Genomic DNA, 15,289 nt, shown 5'->3' on the forward strand with positions numbered 1-15,289 from the left:
GATTTTCTAAATATTTTTCTATTCTAAACGTCTATGGCTTTAGGAAAAAATACCACCTGCTAGTAATGACCTATTCAACGAGTGTAGAATTTATCATTTATCACTTACCACTTGTTTCCACAACTTCAGTTTACTATTGGGCTTTCAAAAATTTAAAGAATTTTAAAATTTTCTAAACACCTATGTGTGAGTAGTAATATACAAAAATTAGTAAATAATGTTGGTGCTTCAATAAATCGCTATCAGCAGAGTAAATAAAGTTTTTTTTTTTTTTAAAGATTTTATTTATTTATTTGACAGGGGAGACAGAGAGAGAGGGAACACAAGCATGGAGAGTGAGAGAGGGAGAAACGGGCTTCCTGCCGAGCAGGGAGCCTGATGTGGGGCTTGATCCCAGGACCTCAGGATCATTACCTGAGTGGAAGGCAGACGCTTAATGGCTGAGCCACCCAGGCACGCCCCCGTTTTTTTTTTGTTTTTTTTTTTTGAGAGAGAGCGAGAGAGCGTGCATGTGTGCACTTAAGAGAAAGGATCTTAAGCAGGCAACTCGCCCAGTGGGGAGCCCCATGTAGGGCTTGATCTCAGGACCCTGAGATCATGACCTGAGCCGAAAAGTTTTCGATAAAAGTAAACATCTTACCTATTTTTCTCCTTTATTTTCCAATCAAAATAGCATAGCTTTGCCTAAAATGTAGTAAGAAATAGGTAAGATGGAGTATTTGGAGATCTCTGTATAGAAGTCTCTCAGGAGACTTCATTGAGGTCACGGTTCAGACCAGATGAACCCTTTAGAGATGACTTATATTTTAAAAGAATGTACTGAAAAATACTGCTAACTGATGAATTCAGAACCCTACAGAATGGCACTATCCTGTTTTTTTATTGTGCTAAGTATTCTTATATGCTTCTGGGTAACTGGAACAAATTTACAAGTACTGAAAAGTTTTTTAAAGTTCTCAAATTATTTAATGTTAAATGTGTTGAAAAGATGCAATCATTTGTAAAGTGACAAAATCCTTTTTGTTGTACAGAATATTTTATTACCTTTGTAATATCTTTGTATACAGTGATTTTTTTTGTGGTAATATAATAAATGGAAAAACTCTAAAATTCTTAAAATTTTGTTGTGATTTGACTTTAAAAATATCAGTGAGATTTTGTTATTTATAGCATCCTCCTTGGGAAAGGTAGCTTGGTTGCTTAGAAACATTAGGCATTTTTATGGAAAGCTATAGCTGAATATACCTGCCTATGTAACTGTCCTTTAAAATGATAATTTTTGTAGAGTACTAAAATGCATTTTTAAAAGATTTTCATTTTCTGCCTTCCTGATTTATTTCCTGCCTCTCTCCCTTCCTGTATAATTCAGGACAAATGTCATTGGCTTATTCTGAGCAAGGTACAGGTAGGTACTGCCACAGCGGGGCAAAGGTGGTGGCCCAGTGTGGGACTACAGGGTGAAGCCTGAGGAAAACATTGGAGGGTGGTAGGGAGGGGACTCTCAGGGATCTGGAATAAGGATGCAGCAATAGGAGACTGGTTATTTATGAGGGGGACTGATCTATCAAGTAAATATATTAAGGCTAATGGGAGCCAGATTCCTGTCAGAGAAAGGTATTACAAATTAAAAAAAGGGAGAAAACTAGAATGAGGTTGGAATTGGAAGAACTGGTATACAACTCCCAATTTTCAATATACGTAGATAAAGAAACTGTGTGTGTGTGTGTGTGTGTGTGTGTGTGTGTGTGTGTGCGCGCGCGCGCGCACACACATGCATATGCATTTGCATTTGTTAGGAACAAATTATAACCTATTGAACAAAATAGGAAGCCATGAATCCACAAGAAGGGAAAGTTCTACCTTTCAGTGCAATGCTAACCAATAAATGTAAATGGAATGGTGGAATTAGATCAGTTTTTGACAAATCTTCAGTAAATGCTAAAACTAGTGGTTGAACGTTGGATGGTCTCCTTACAAGATACTTATTAACTAAAGGGAAAAAAGAGTAACTATAAAAGTAGAGGAGCTTGACAGACACAAACTTCATTAACTGATTAAAATTCAGTCATCAGTAACTGCACAAATCAAAATTGTAGAAACCTGATGAGATGCAAGAAGAGAATCTCTCTTAATGTGGTACTCTTACTAGAAAGATACAACCTGAATCTAATAATAAGGAAACATCAGACAAACCCAAATTGAAGAGCCATCTACAAAATAACTGACCTGAAATCTTCAAAAATGTTAAAATAATGAAAGCCAAGGAAAGACGAACTGTTTCAGATTGGTGGGGACTAAAGAGACATAACATTACACAGAGTTGTAATATCTGTGTTAACTTCTGAATTGATAGTTCTGTTGTGGCGAAGTAGAAGAATGTTCTTGTTTATAGAAATTATATGCTAAAGTATTCAGGGTGATGGAGCATCACTAGCTCAATGGTTCAAGGGGAAAAAAGTTCTTTATTCTTGCAACTTTCCTGTAAGTTTGAAATTATTTCAAGATGAAAAACAATTAAATGAATATCATAAAAGCAGTATTTTTTTCCCTAATAAAAATAAGTACCTTTTTTTTTTTAAGAAAAAAATGGGGCTTGAACTCACTACCCTGAGATCAAAAGTCAGACACTTACCTGACTGAGCCACCCAGGCACCAAGAGGGTACCAGTTTTAAAAATCAGAAAACCTTGCATCAAAGTTCATTCTCTTTATACGGGCTTAAAAATCAAGAATAAAGCTTCAAAAGAAAAGCTCAGCCTAAGTAAGATGTTTTTCTCTTTAGAAATGGAAATTTAACTTCTAAGCTTATTTCATATAACTTGGTAATATAACCAGTTATCTTACTTGCTTACTTGGGAAATTCTTCTTTTCTTTCTTTCTTTTTCTTCCTTCCCTCCTTCCTCCCTTCCTCCCTCCCTTTCTTTCTTTCTTTTTTTTCTTTCTTATCTTTCTTTTCTTTCTTTCCTTTTCCAGGTATTCAGAGTTGAGTTGATGTTTGTCCGAAACTAAATCAAACTATATTTGGGACAAAGAAATACTAAGTAAAAAGGGATCTTTCTCTAAGTGTTATTAAAGATTTAACTAGAATTTAAATAAAAATTGAAAAAAAAATAAAGCTATGAATGGGTATTAAGGGGGGCACTTGTTATGATGAGCACTGGGTGTTTTTTTAAGTGATGAATCACTAAATTCTACTGAAACCAATATTACAGTATGTTACTAGAATTTAAATAAAAATTTGAAAAGAAAAAAAGCTGAGAAGAGATCACAGAACTAATTTTAAAATAATTTTACATAGGCAAAGTGAAACTATAGTACTTTCATTACTTAATGTTCCCAGTTCTTGCATAAAACAAAGACCTACATTGATTTTTAACAACCTATGTCTCATAATATATGAACATATGGAATAAGTATATACAGCTAATGTTTACTTTTTTGCTTGAAATTTTGCATAATGTCAGGAATAGAAATTTAAGAAATAGAAATCTTCTTTTAAGGAGGTTCTTAATTTTTCCATTTTGCAGATTAAATTCAAAGCTGAGCCAAAAAGACACATGCGAAAGACTATCTTCCAAATTACATAAATCTTTTCTGTAGCAAAACTTCCCCAAAAACGGAGAAACATTCACACAAAAGTTCTTACCTGTGTTTATCAGAAGTTTATTTCTATTATCCCTTTCTCATTTTCTGGCATTGAAAATAGTGAAACAATTATTTGCTAGTATGCACATATGAAACTTCTTCATGTCAATTAAATAATTTTCCTGATTTCTAAAATGAATAATACATCTTGGTATCTATGAAGTATGTTTAATGAAGGGATGGGAAACAATCATCCAATACTATCCAAGTCACGTGTTCTAAAATAAGCTCAGATAGTTGAATCAGGGTGATAGAAATTACACTTAAATCTGAAATTTTAATGAGATTGCCAAAACGTTTCTCTTAATGACCCATCCATTTTCTTTAGGTTTAGCTTATTTCATTTTTTCCTCTTCATAGTACCAACTGATGATTAACTTATTAAAAAATGGTAATCGTATAGAATCATATGAAATATACTTGGGTTGCTTTTTGGCAAGCTCCTTGATGTGGTATCTAAATTCTAAAAGTCATTTCTGATGGTTAGTGCATTTATTTGTTTAATTATTTTATTTTATTATTATTACTATTTTTTTGGTTAGTGCATTTAAATGACATTCTCAGGTGCCTCCTTCACACAGTGGGTGCTCAGTAACAAGATTTATTAAGAAAGGACCCTAGAGACCAGGAAACTTCAGTTTTAGCCCCTGATATGGAAGTAACTAACAATTTTAGATAAATCATTTAACTTTCATTCTTTGGTTTTCATATTTATAAAATGGAAATGATAATATCCTATCCACTTGATTATGATGTTTGAAATTAGATAATATATTGGAGCACTCTGGAATAATAGCAGTTTGTTTAGCAATCTTAATTTTTCAAAATCTTATCCCTGGGTTTGAAGTTACTGAAGGCACTTGTGTCTCCTTATTTAAAAGATTTATGGAAGTCTCTTAACAGGGTATGCCTCAATTCCTAAGGTTTCTCTTTTCCTCCCCAGGAAATGTATTGATATTTTTAAGTTGTCAAAATAGTCACTTGAAGTCATTACGATTTGTGACAGATTATATCAAAAAGTACTTCTGTTGGTAGCAGCTTGCTTAAAGCTTACTGCAAAAAATATTAATGATGTTAGATTTGCATTTGCTATCTTAGAATATTATAGGATACTGTGCTGTATAAATATAGATAAACTTTTATCAAGATTGTTTAAAAAATTTAGAACATGATTTTGAAGGTAGTATGTCTTGTGGAGGGAAATTTTGCTAAAAGAAATGATAGCTTCTCAGATTATCAGAGAATGTATCCTGTTTGGGTACTTCTCTAAATGACAGAATTAAGAGAATGTTTTCATTATTCATAGTCTGGCGTGTACGTGTTGGAGAGGGAACAAGAAAAATCATAAGACATCCTTAGAACATTTAACACAAAATATACACATACATAGATCCTGAGATGTTACAACAAATTTTAAAATACATAGATCAACATGATCCAGATGGTTTCCAAGACACTGTAATGGTGAGTAAACAGCCATTATACAGTGTAGCTGAATGGAGGTCCGCATCATGCCGCAAAAACCCTACTCTTTCCAAATTTGAAAGCTAGTCATCCACAGCAGGGGGCCAGTCAACATCTACAGACTAGAAGGAAGAAAACAAGACATGAAAACATATTACTGTTCCAGTAAGCATTTGCTGGTAATGCTGCATAAACTTAATAGTTTTAATATAAGGCAGCAGCAGAAGCTACATTTGAGAAACGTCATTGAATACCACAATTCAGCACTCTAAAATCCATACTAGGCCTTGAGATTCTTGGGCCCAATGTCTGTTTCTGAATTCACAGAGTACTTGGTTACTCAGCTGGTTATATTAATTGTACCTTTTGGCCAATAAAAAACTTGAGTACATCTAAATTTTGTAAATGTTATTTATGGGTAAATTAACAAACAAATTCAGGGAGCAACACCAACGGTCCCTCAGAAGTCTCAGCAACTTTTATTCTTCAGATCATTTTCATTTTCCCATCTTGCATTTAACAAGCACTCAAGTAGTCTATACACTTACGTGTTATTTGTAACTTAGCAACCAAATGAGAAATAAATATGAAAGATCGCCTGGAACTAGAAAAGGATAAGTGATCATTGTGTATCATTTCAGAATTTTTGTTTCTTTTAAAATCAAATTTATCTATCTCTACTCACTTTGGCTCTTCTAGAACAAAACCTTGATTTAAGTCATAATGAAATTACAGTGGCAGATTATTTTTTTCTCCCCATAAAACAGTCACATCCTAGGCTTTAGAAGTAGTTTAACTACCCTAGAGGGCCGAATTTGAGAAGTTTTAAAAAGTCCACTGTACCCACCATGTCTTGTTATGGGTTTTTTTGAGACTTAAATTTTAAAACCCAAAATGCTTTACCAGAAGTGATTTTTTAAATTAATCTATGAGTCACTGCCAGAATCAGGAAAATTTTATTAGAAAAGCCCAAATAACTATTGTGTGTATGTATGTCTTTCAGAAATCCCAAGAAGATATTTTGGTTTTGTTTCAGAACACAGCCACATACTGAACACCCATATATAAGCTAATGGGTTGTTTCTCATGCCTGAAAACAAAACATTTCAGGTCACAGTCTTGCATGTGTTGAAAGTGGGGGGTGGGGGGATGTTAAAAAGCTCTACAGATGATTCCAGTGGACAAACAGGGATGAGGAACACTGGCCCGTGACTCTGTCATTCCTAAATTGTTCTAAGAATTAAGATGAAAGAAGATGAATGCAGTTCATCTTTAACAGAAGGTTGTCTTCCTCAAAATAACAGTCCCTCTTAGAAGGCTCCCTGCAACCTTGAAGGTGCTATCAATGGCTGTACTGCAGGAGCTGTATAAAATCTAAACTGAAAGCATTCAAGACAATGCCAGTAAGGTGAATGCTCCAGTTATCATGTGATTACCATAGCTGTTTGCACACAAGGCAACTATACCCACTTCTTTTGATAACTGGTATTAATCCTAAGCGCAAAATGCTAGCCTCCTAATACTTTTTTTTGCTGGGGGGGGGGGCATGGGAGAGGAACCCCATTCTTCATCAGGTATTCGTCAAGGAGCACAAGTTGTGACTCAGTACCTATTGATACTCAAATGAGAATGGCCAGAAGGACCTATTCAATCCACTCTTTTAAATACTTAAGAATTTAACCTTGTTTCAATTCAGACTCTAAGAGCAGAGAATTTGTACCACATCATAGGGGTCCTTTATAGAACTGTTTTTATTAATAACCATTAGTTCATCCCATTCTCTATCCCTGTCCTGAATGTATGTTTCTGAGTAGTCTGCCTTAAATTTTTTATAAAACAAAATAGGTATGGGAATGAACTCTGTAGAGTCCGAAGGACATATAAAGGGCTCTTAAGTTTCATTTCCTTGCTCCATGTAAGAGTTTAAGATCTCATGCCCCATGTAAATTAGCTATATATCTGCAAGAATCATAAATGAGATCTTGTATTTTTTAAGAAGATAAAAATTCCAAAGATAGTCCCTCCCTGCAATACAATGCTACTGTGAGATTTTGGCCGTTTTCAAATACCTATTGAGTAGAGATAGATACCTATTTGGCTTAATGTCCCCCCCACCAAAGCACAACCTTGGCTGAATTCAATGTACAAATGGGCACTTCCACAATAAAATGGTTTACCTCAACATCCAGCTCAAGAATGTCTGCAGTCACATTCATTAGAGAGCCAATGTTCGGCTTGGTTCTCCCAAAGTCTCCATGTACAAACTCTTTAATGTACCTGGGGTTTGTTTAAGGAAACAATGGAGATAGCTATGCAGCACTAACTGGTGAGATTTGCTAGGTGAAAGGGAAATGACAGACAAAAGCAGAAAGGTTATTTGTGAGCTGTGACCCGTGATGTGTGTCATAGAAAATAAACCTTGGCAAACTAGTTCCTACCAGCCTGGCAGCTAATAGCAGGACTTGGCACCTGTGTTTATACCAAACTTACCAAAAGTCATGACTTTCTTTTTTCTTTAGCTCATCTCCAAGTGCCAAGGTTTGGATATGGATTTTTAAGTTTATTTTTTTAAATAACTAGAATTTAAATTAAAAAATAATAAAATAATAAAACAAATTAAAAATTGAAATAAAAGCTTATTTATTTATTTACTTACTTACTTACTTTCAAGTAATCTCTACACCCAATATGCAGCTCAAACCCACAACCCTGAGATCAAGAGTCCCACGCTCCACTGTCTGAGCCAACCAGGCAACCCTGGATATGGATTTTTAAAATGAACTGTACTTCAGTGCTGAACAAAACAAAACAAAAAAACTTTAGCTATTTGTTCTTTGCCACAAATTCCATTTTGTCATTGTTTTGGTCCCATTTTTCCATAATAGCAGCTGGCATCTGCCAGAAGATAGGTTTCCACAGGGTCACACATAGAGTGATTTTGATGGCTTTCCTGCTAATTTGACCTAGTGACACAATAACAGTAGGATGGGAGGGACAATGAGAATATTAATTTAGTCACTGATAAAGGCCCTGCAGAAGGATTATCAAAGGACCTAAGTTTTTGCTGTTTGCAGCTCTTGCATGGTTAGCAAGAGAATTAAGTCTTTTGAAAGGGGCGATTTCGTGTTTCCCTCATAGGTCTTCAAATGTTGAAGTCGTTGGTTAATCCTAGAATTACTTATTAAGATCACATTAACATTCCTTACACAGGACTCTACTACAGCCTTGAAAATAGTCATCTGAGAGATGTAATTTTGCTAGCATTCAGTAAAAACTCATTCAGCATTATGTTGTGTTCTATAAACTGGCACTTAGTATAAAATTTAATATAATTTGAATAGGAAAAATAAGTTTATTCTCAGATGATAAATAAAAAACTTACACCATGAATATGCTGATATTATGTCCTGCTTACTTTCTGAAAGTGTATTCACTCTACTTTCACCAAATGTTTTGACTCAAGCTTAAGACATGTAATTATCTAGTAACTGCCTTCTTTGCTGAACTCATACTTACTCAACAATCATCATTCTTTTTTCTTTTGAGAATGCTACTTCTGAGTAGCAATGATGAGAGTTGACCAAAAAGCCCCAGAACAACCAGTTAAAAGGGCCAGAATGGTTCTTATTCATAGCCAGAAGGATGAGGTGTAAGTCAAATGAACTAGTTCAGCCTACTGAGCAATATATGTGAAAAATTCGCATACTTCTGTGTCTAATCACATGGTATCTAAAGCTTTACCAGACAGTTTTTCTTGGCTAAGCCTGTAAGTTATATACACACGCCTGTCCTAAAAATGTTTTAATAAGATTGAAAAGACATTAGTTTCTTCAAAAGACCACTGCATTTCACCTTAACACTCTAAAGTAAAAGCTGGAATTAGGTAAAAAGAGAAAAAAAAAATCTGTGATTTCTTTGAAATTTCATCCACATTCCATCTACAGTAGGCAAATGTGCTCCAGACAACAAAGCTATAAAGGTCTGCCCACTGTGGTCTAAACAGATCAAGGAGGAAGAAGGGAGGAGGTCGAGGTTGAGGAGGAAGAAGGGAGAGGAGGCCGATGGAGAAGCAGAAACAGACTACAGCAACATGGTGAGAATGCTACTTGGTTATTAAAACGACAGTTTTTGCCTTATACCCATAAGTGTATCATTAGTTTGATATTGGGTATTTTATCACTTCATGCTATTGGATCACTAAATAATATAAAACCAAGAAACAAATATTAGGAGCACTTTTGAAAAATAAACTAGAGCTAGGACTCTGGCAACTCCCTGATGTATTTTAACTAACAACTCAGATCGGATACAAAACCACACAAAAGGGATGCCTGGGTGGCTCAGTCGGTTGAGTGTCAGCCTTTGGCACAAGTCATGATCCCAGCATCCTTGGATCGAATCCTGCATGGGGCTCCTTTCTCAGCAGGGAGCCTGCTTCTCCCTCTGCCTGCCACTTCCCTGCTTATGTTCTCTCTCTCCTTCTGATTAAATAAATAAATTAAAAAAATCTTTAAAAACAAAAACCACACAAAACAGGGTACCATATGAACACGTGATCAGACTAATTTTCTTGTTTTGGGCCAGTGGCCAAATTAAGTGAAGATCAGCATATAAAGTTGGGCCACTCCCCTCTACTATCAGTGTTTACTGATTTGGGGCAAATGCTCAAAATGCTGAAAGAACCCAAATGTGGTTATGAAAATGTGACTTGCAAAGTGTATAAAAACACAAATCAATAAATGAATCAATCAAAACTGTTTTCTGAGTACTTACGATGCAGTCAGCATTGTGTGAGACACTGACTATTTTAAAGTTCACGCTCTATTGGCTGCTGCCCCATGGTTTAAAATGTCATTTTGAAAGATACAAATTAGATGGGAACCCTCCCCCCCCCCAAAAAAAGGGCTCTTCCCCAACCTAATCCTTACCCTAATCGTGCCTAGATCAAATTGCACCTATTTTCTAGGGCAGCATGAACTCTTCCAACAGGGTTCTGGTTAGAGTACTGCTATGCGGAAGGCGAAAGGATACGTCCCAGCTTGAGTCTTCAGATAGAGGTGGAAATGATGTTCATCCACATAGCGTGTCTCCATGGAGTGAACGATGCGAGTTCTTACAGCCAGGGGCCTCCGGTGAAGGACCCGCAGAGGTGTTTTCTGGTCAATCTTTAAGTCCTAGAAGAGGATGTATTACACAACCATACAGTCAGCTTTGCTGCCCAGGGAAGCCTGTCTCAGCACCTCCTCTGTCATTCATAGCCCACCACAGATGTTTTCTTTGGAGGACCACATCTATCACTGTCAGGGTAGAACCAATACGATAATAAATTGTACTCCCTAAGGTTCAGGCTCTGTGGAATGTCTCATAACCTCGTCCATAGTTACTCATTTACTGGGCCCCAATATGCCATTTTTAAAAAAGCTTTGAAGTAAGTGATCCCCAAGGTCTCTTTTGTTCTAGTATTTAATCAGTTGATTAAATTGATTAGGACCCTGGAGTTCTAGTCTGTCCTTTACTTTATTTTTTTTTTAATGATTTTTTATTATATTATGTTAGTCACCATACAGTACATCCCCGGTTTCCGAAGTAAGGCTCGATGATTCATTAGTTGTCCTTTACTTTAACAGAGCTCTTCTAGAAGACCTATTCTTACCTCCCCCCCACACAACCCAACAGATGACTTAATAGTGGGGTGAATGGCTGAGGTGAGAAAGGCTGTCTGTCAAAGGTGAGACCTCAGCATCACTGGTGTGTATGGGCAGTGTGCATGTTTTATGGACAACCATACACCTACTTACAAGGTTTTGTTTTTTGTTTGTTTTTTTTTTCTCCATGAAAAGATATATCTGGAAAATTAACTGTTGCATCACTGTTTAGGGTAGTATTTCAATATAATAATTACAAAGAAGTGTATACAATAAACAAGGACCTCTCAGTATTTGTAAGCCCAGTTCAAGTTACTTAAGAATAATAATACTGCATGCCTTTCTTACAATTCAGATTTTTTAGGGGCATGGGCTTGTTTTTCTTACAATTAGAGATTTCCTTTTATCACAAGATATGAAATAAGAAATAGAGATTAATATTAGAAAAGGTCAACTAATTCCAAGTTTTAAAAATAGATATTGGGCATAATGAGAAATGCAGGTTCATAAGAACTTTGAATCTTCTGCCATTTCTTGTTGGAACAACTCCTTTCTAATTTACATGATTTGGGAGTGCCTGAAGCCATGGAAAGAAGAGCAGGATTTCTGTCTGGTCTCCCCTCTATCAAGTTCTCCACCAAGAAAGAAAGAGCAAGTTCTGACAAAGACTATACTTGAAATGATGTGACTGTTTTGATCATAGCAGTGAGTCAATGGCCCCTCCTAACTCATGAGTTTTATGATTCTCTAATGCTTTGATTTTAGAAGCACTTTGTTCTGCTGAGATACACTGTCTCCATAAGATTTGACATTTCTCCAGCCAAAAAGACAAAGGACAAGGCTGAACTGTTAAGGGATCTGTACAGATATGGCCTCCACTATAAAATACAGAAACAGCTGGCTTTAAATGGGTAACTAAGGAGTGCTCTTCTCCCTGTTTCCTTCCTTGCTACTCAATCCTAGGACTGTGAACCATGAACTAGTCAACAGAAGTACTAACTGAGCTGGTAGACCCACCACTGGGCTTCCAAAATAACGCTTGATCACCACACCCTCCTGTGTGTGTTTTGTGTCTGCTTGTTTTCAGTAGACAAAGGAAACCATTTACTCTAACACCGCACTCTGCTGGCCCCATTCTGCTGAATTTTCAGAAACCCATATACATATATACAAAAGTAGTTTTTTTTCTTAGAAGTTGCCCTTAAGAAGAGATAAGTAGTGAATCTGAAGTGGCTCTTTCTCAAAATGGGACAGTAACTCAATTTTTGTATTTTTGATGACAACAGGAATATTTGAAAATAGTCTTAACCCCAACACAAAAAATCATTAGACGTCAGCTTGTCCCATCAGTCTATTTGGGCTGTGAACTATTAAAAAACACCCTTTCACTGCTCTTACTCTGTACCTCCAAAAATCATCTTGCAGCTTTATTCAGCATTATTTCTGAATTAGCTCTGAATTGGGCTACCTCCAAATGATGAATCTAATTTTTTTTTTTTTAAAGTAGGTTCCACACCCAATGTGGGGCTTGAACTCATGACCCCAGGATCAAGAGTCACATGCTCTACCGACTGAGCCATCCAGGTGCCCCGAATCTATTTTTAAAATGAGTTAATGCCCCCCCCCCGCATTCTAAATGACTTGTACACGTGATGGAACAGAGGTTTAGAAATTTGTTTTGCAGTCTTAAAGATATCTGTCTAGAGTTAAACTGTAATCCTAAAGGCCCCAGATAATGGGCCAAAAGCCAACAGCTTTTGATACAGAATCACAGAACCTGAGACCTGGAGGCCCTCTGGGGGTGATCTAGTCCACCCTACGGGTTAGAGATGAACTTAGACAAGTTCTAAGTGAATGACTCGTATGCTTTCACCAAAACACATACTATAAACATTATTCTGCACTTCACTTTCTTTCTCATAATGTCATGGGTGTTTCTATAAGTCATAGATGAAAACCTACCTTTAAACTTTTTTCCAACAATTTTAGGTATATATACACACAATAACATAAATTAAATGGGATTACATGCTGTTTTAGTTTTTTTTTAATAGCTTTATAATATTCTAGCTTGTTCTTTCCTTTCCTTTTTGAAGGAAATTCACTTTGTTTCTAGTTGTGTTGCTGATTTGCCACTTTGAATAAAGTAAACATCTTTGTGCACATATCCTTATGCACTGGAGTTTTATTTCTTCAGGATAGACTGCCAGTAGTAAAAGTGCTGGGTAGAAGATCAATATATTTTTAACTTTCACAGTCATTGTTACATTGTTTTCAAAAAGGTTAAACATTTACATTTCTACTGACAAAGTATGCAACTAGCTTTCTCCTCCATGCCTCTTATTGTCTATTTATCTATTTTTCTGTATTGGGGATTTGTATTTTTCATAAGTATAAATCCTATTTATGGTATCTTTTGCCATACAATTTGTTGTCTCCATAGTCATATACATGTGCATACACAAACACACACTTGTGTGTGTATTTACGTCACAATGTATCACCCTCTGTATACTCTTTATAGCTTGTTTTCTTCCCCCTTAGCGTCTATCAGGAACATTTTCCTTTGTCAATAAATAGTCACCTCCTACATAATTTCTAACACTGGCTAGCAATAGCTCATCATACAGATAAACTGTAAGATTAAGCCATTCTCTTCTAGTAGCTCATCTAGATTATTACAAAATATTCCCCATTTAAACAATGTTGTGATAACTGTATACAAATCTCTGTGCCCATTTATGCTCATTCCTTGCATTTGAGAGTAAATTATCTTTACAGGAAGAGGTGGGGACAGGTGGGAAGAAATATGCAAATGAATAGGCAGACCCTCTACACTGATACGTTCATGTGAAGGAAAACCTAGCATGTGCCAAAATATTTGTGCTGTACATATACTATCCTTCTTAAAATTTACAACATGTCTTATTTATGCACTTAATCTTAGCATCAATTCTATTAGACAATTCTATTTTGTATTTCCTTTTTACAGATGGCCAAATATAATAGCATTGATGGGGGGGCGCCTGGGTGGCGCAGTCGTTAAGCGTCTGCCTTCTGCTCAGGGCGTGATCCCGGTGCTCTGGGATCAAGCCCCACATCAGGCTCTTCTGCTGGGAGCCTGCTTCTTCCTCTCCCACTCCCCCTGCTTGCGTTCCCTCTGTCGCTGGCTGTCTCTCTCTGTCAAATAAATAAATAAAATCTTTAAAAAAAATAATAGCATTGATGAGGTTTTCTATGTACCAGATAGTATTCTAAGTGCTTCATAAGACTAACCTCATTTCATTCTTCTAACTAATTTTATAGATGAAAAAACTGAAATATAAAGAGAAGAAGCAACTTGTCCAAGGTCACACAACAATGAAAGGCAGATCAGGATTTGCATCCAAGCGATCTGTGCCCAGAGGCAGGTCCTTCATCACTAGCAATGCTGTCTCTCAAACAGGCTCGATGAATTGCCCAGTCGTTCAGCCAGTAGATGGCAAAGCCAGGATTTGAAAGCAGGTCTCACATACCCCAAAGCCCATGCTCTATGACTTGCTAGTATTAAACCAAAAGTGAAAGGACTCTTTTATAGGCAATTGAAAAATAAAAAGAGAGCACTTAACTACCTTTATGTCATTTAGGAATTCAATATCTTTCTTCTGTATGACTTTATTTGTCCATATTAAGGCACTATAGGACTTGGTCTTTTCTTCTTCACCTTCTTTCATATGTCCTATTGCCTCTCTAAACAAAAACAATAAACGGAAGTTTGTCTAAATACACAGAATATACACAAGCCTTGCCCCAAACTTCCCTTTCTTTAAAAATAATTTGAAATAAAATTTATATACAATTCCCATTTTAACTGCACGATTCAGTAATTTCAAGCATGTTTACAGAGTTGTGTAGCTATCACCACAATCTAATTTTAGACTACTTCATCACCCCAAAAAAGAACTCCATACCTATTTCAGTCACTTCCCATTCCCTGTTTCCCCCAGTCTTTGGCAACCACTAATTAACTTTATGTCTCTATAGGTTTCCCTGCTCTGAATATTTCATACAAAATAGAATCATACAATATGTGGTGTGTGGTGTCTGGCTTCTTTCACTTCATAATGTTTCAAGGTTCATCCATGTTGGAGCATTATCAGTGCCTTTTGCCTTTTTATTACCGAATAATATTCCATTGTATGGAGATACCATATATTATCCATGGACATTTGGGTTGTTTCTACTTTTTTGTTATTATGAATAATGCTACTTTGAACATCCATGTAGAAGTCTTTGTGTGGATGTACATTTTCATTTCTCTTGGGTATATATCTAGAAGTGGAATTGCTGGGTCATAATAGTAACCCCACGTTTAACCTTTTGAGAAACTGCCAAACTGTCTTTCAAAGTGGCCGCATTTACAATCCCACAGTAATATACGAGGGTTTCAATTTCTCCACATCTTTGCCAACATTTGTTTCTTCTGTCTTTTTGATGATAGCCATCCTAGTGAGGGCAAAGTGAGCTATCACTGAGGTTTTGGATTTGCCCTTCCCC

The 15,289-nt window shown here is 36.2% G+C and overlaps 1 protein-coding gene across 5 annotated transcripts in view; it reads right to left on the bottom strand.

The window, feature by feature from the left end:
• Positions 1-260: 260 nt before the first annotated feature.
• PUS10 (pseudouridine synthase 10) overlaps positions 261-15,289 on the bottom strand; it is a 73,372-nt gene continuing 58,343 nt past the window's right edge. For all 5 annotated transcript variants that reach the window (XM_045788043.2, XM_045788039.2, XM_045788040.2 and 2 more), the window contains exons 15-18: positions 14,365-14,482; positions 10,140-10,282; positions 7,286-7,385; positions 261-5,230 (exon numbers count right to left, since the gene is read on the bottom strand). In XM_045788043.2, the coding sequence (XP_045643999.1) occupies positions 5,192-5,230; positions 7,286-7,385; positions 10,140-10,282; positions 14,365-14,482 (400 nt within the window). In that variant the 3' untranslated portion in view covers positions 261-5,191. The remainder of the gene's footprint in view (positions 5,231-7,285; positions 7,386-10,139; positions 10,283-14,364; positions 14,483-15,289) is intronic.

The sequence above is a fragment of the Ursus americanus genome, chromosome 7, assembly GCF_024610735.1.
Source record: "Ursus americanus isolate L20-20 chromosome 7, mUrsAme1.1.p, whole genome shotgun sequence".
Classification (NCBI taxonomy): Eukaryota; Metazoa; Chordata; class Mammalia; order Carnivora; family Ursidae; genus Ursus; species Ursus americanus.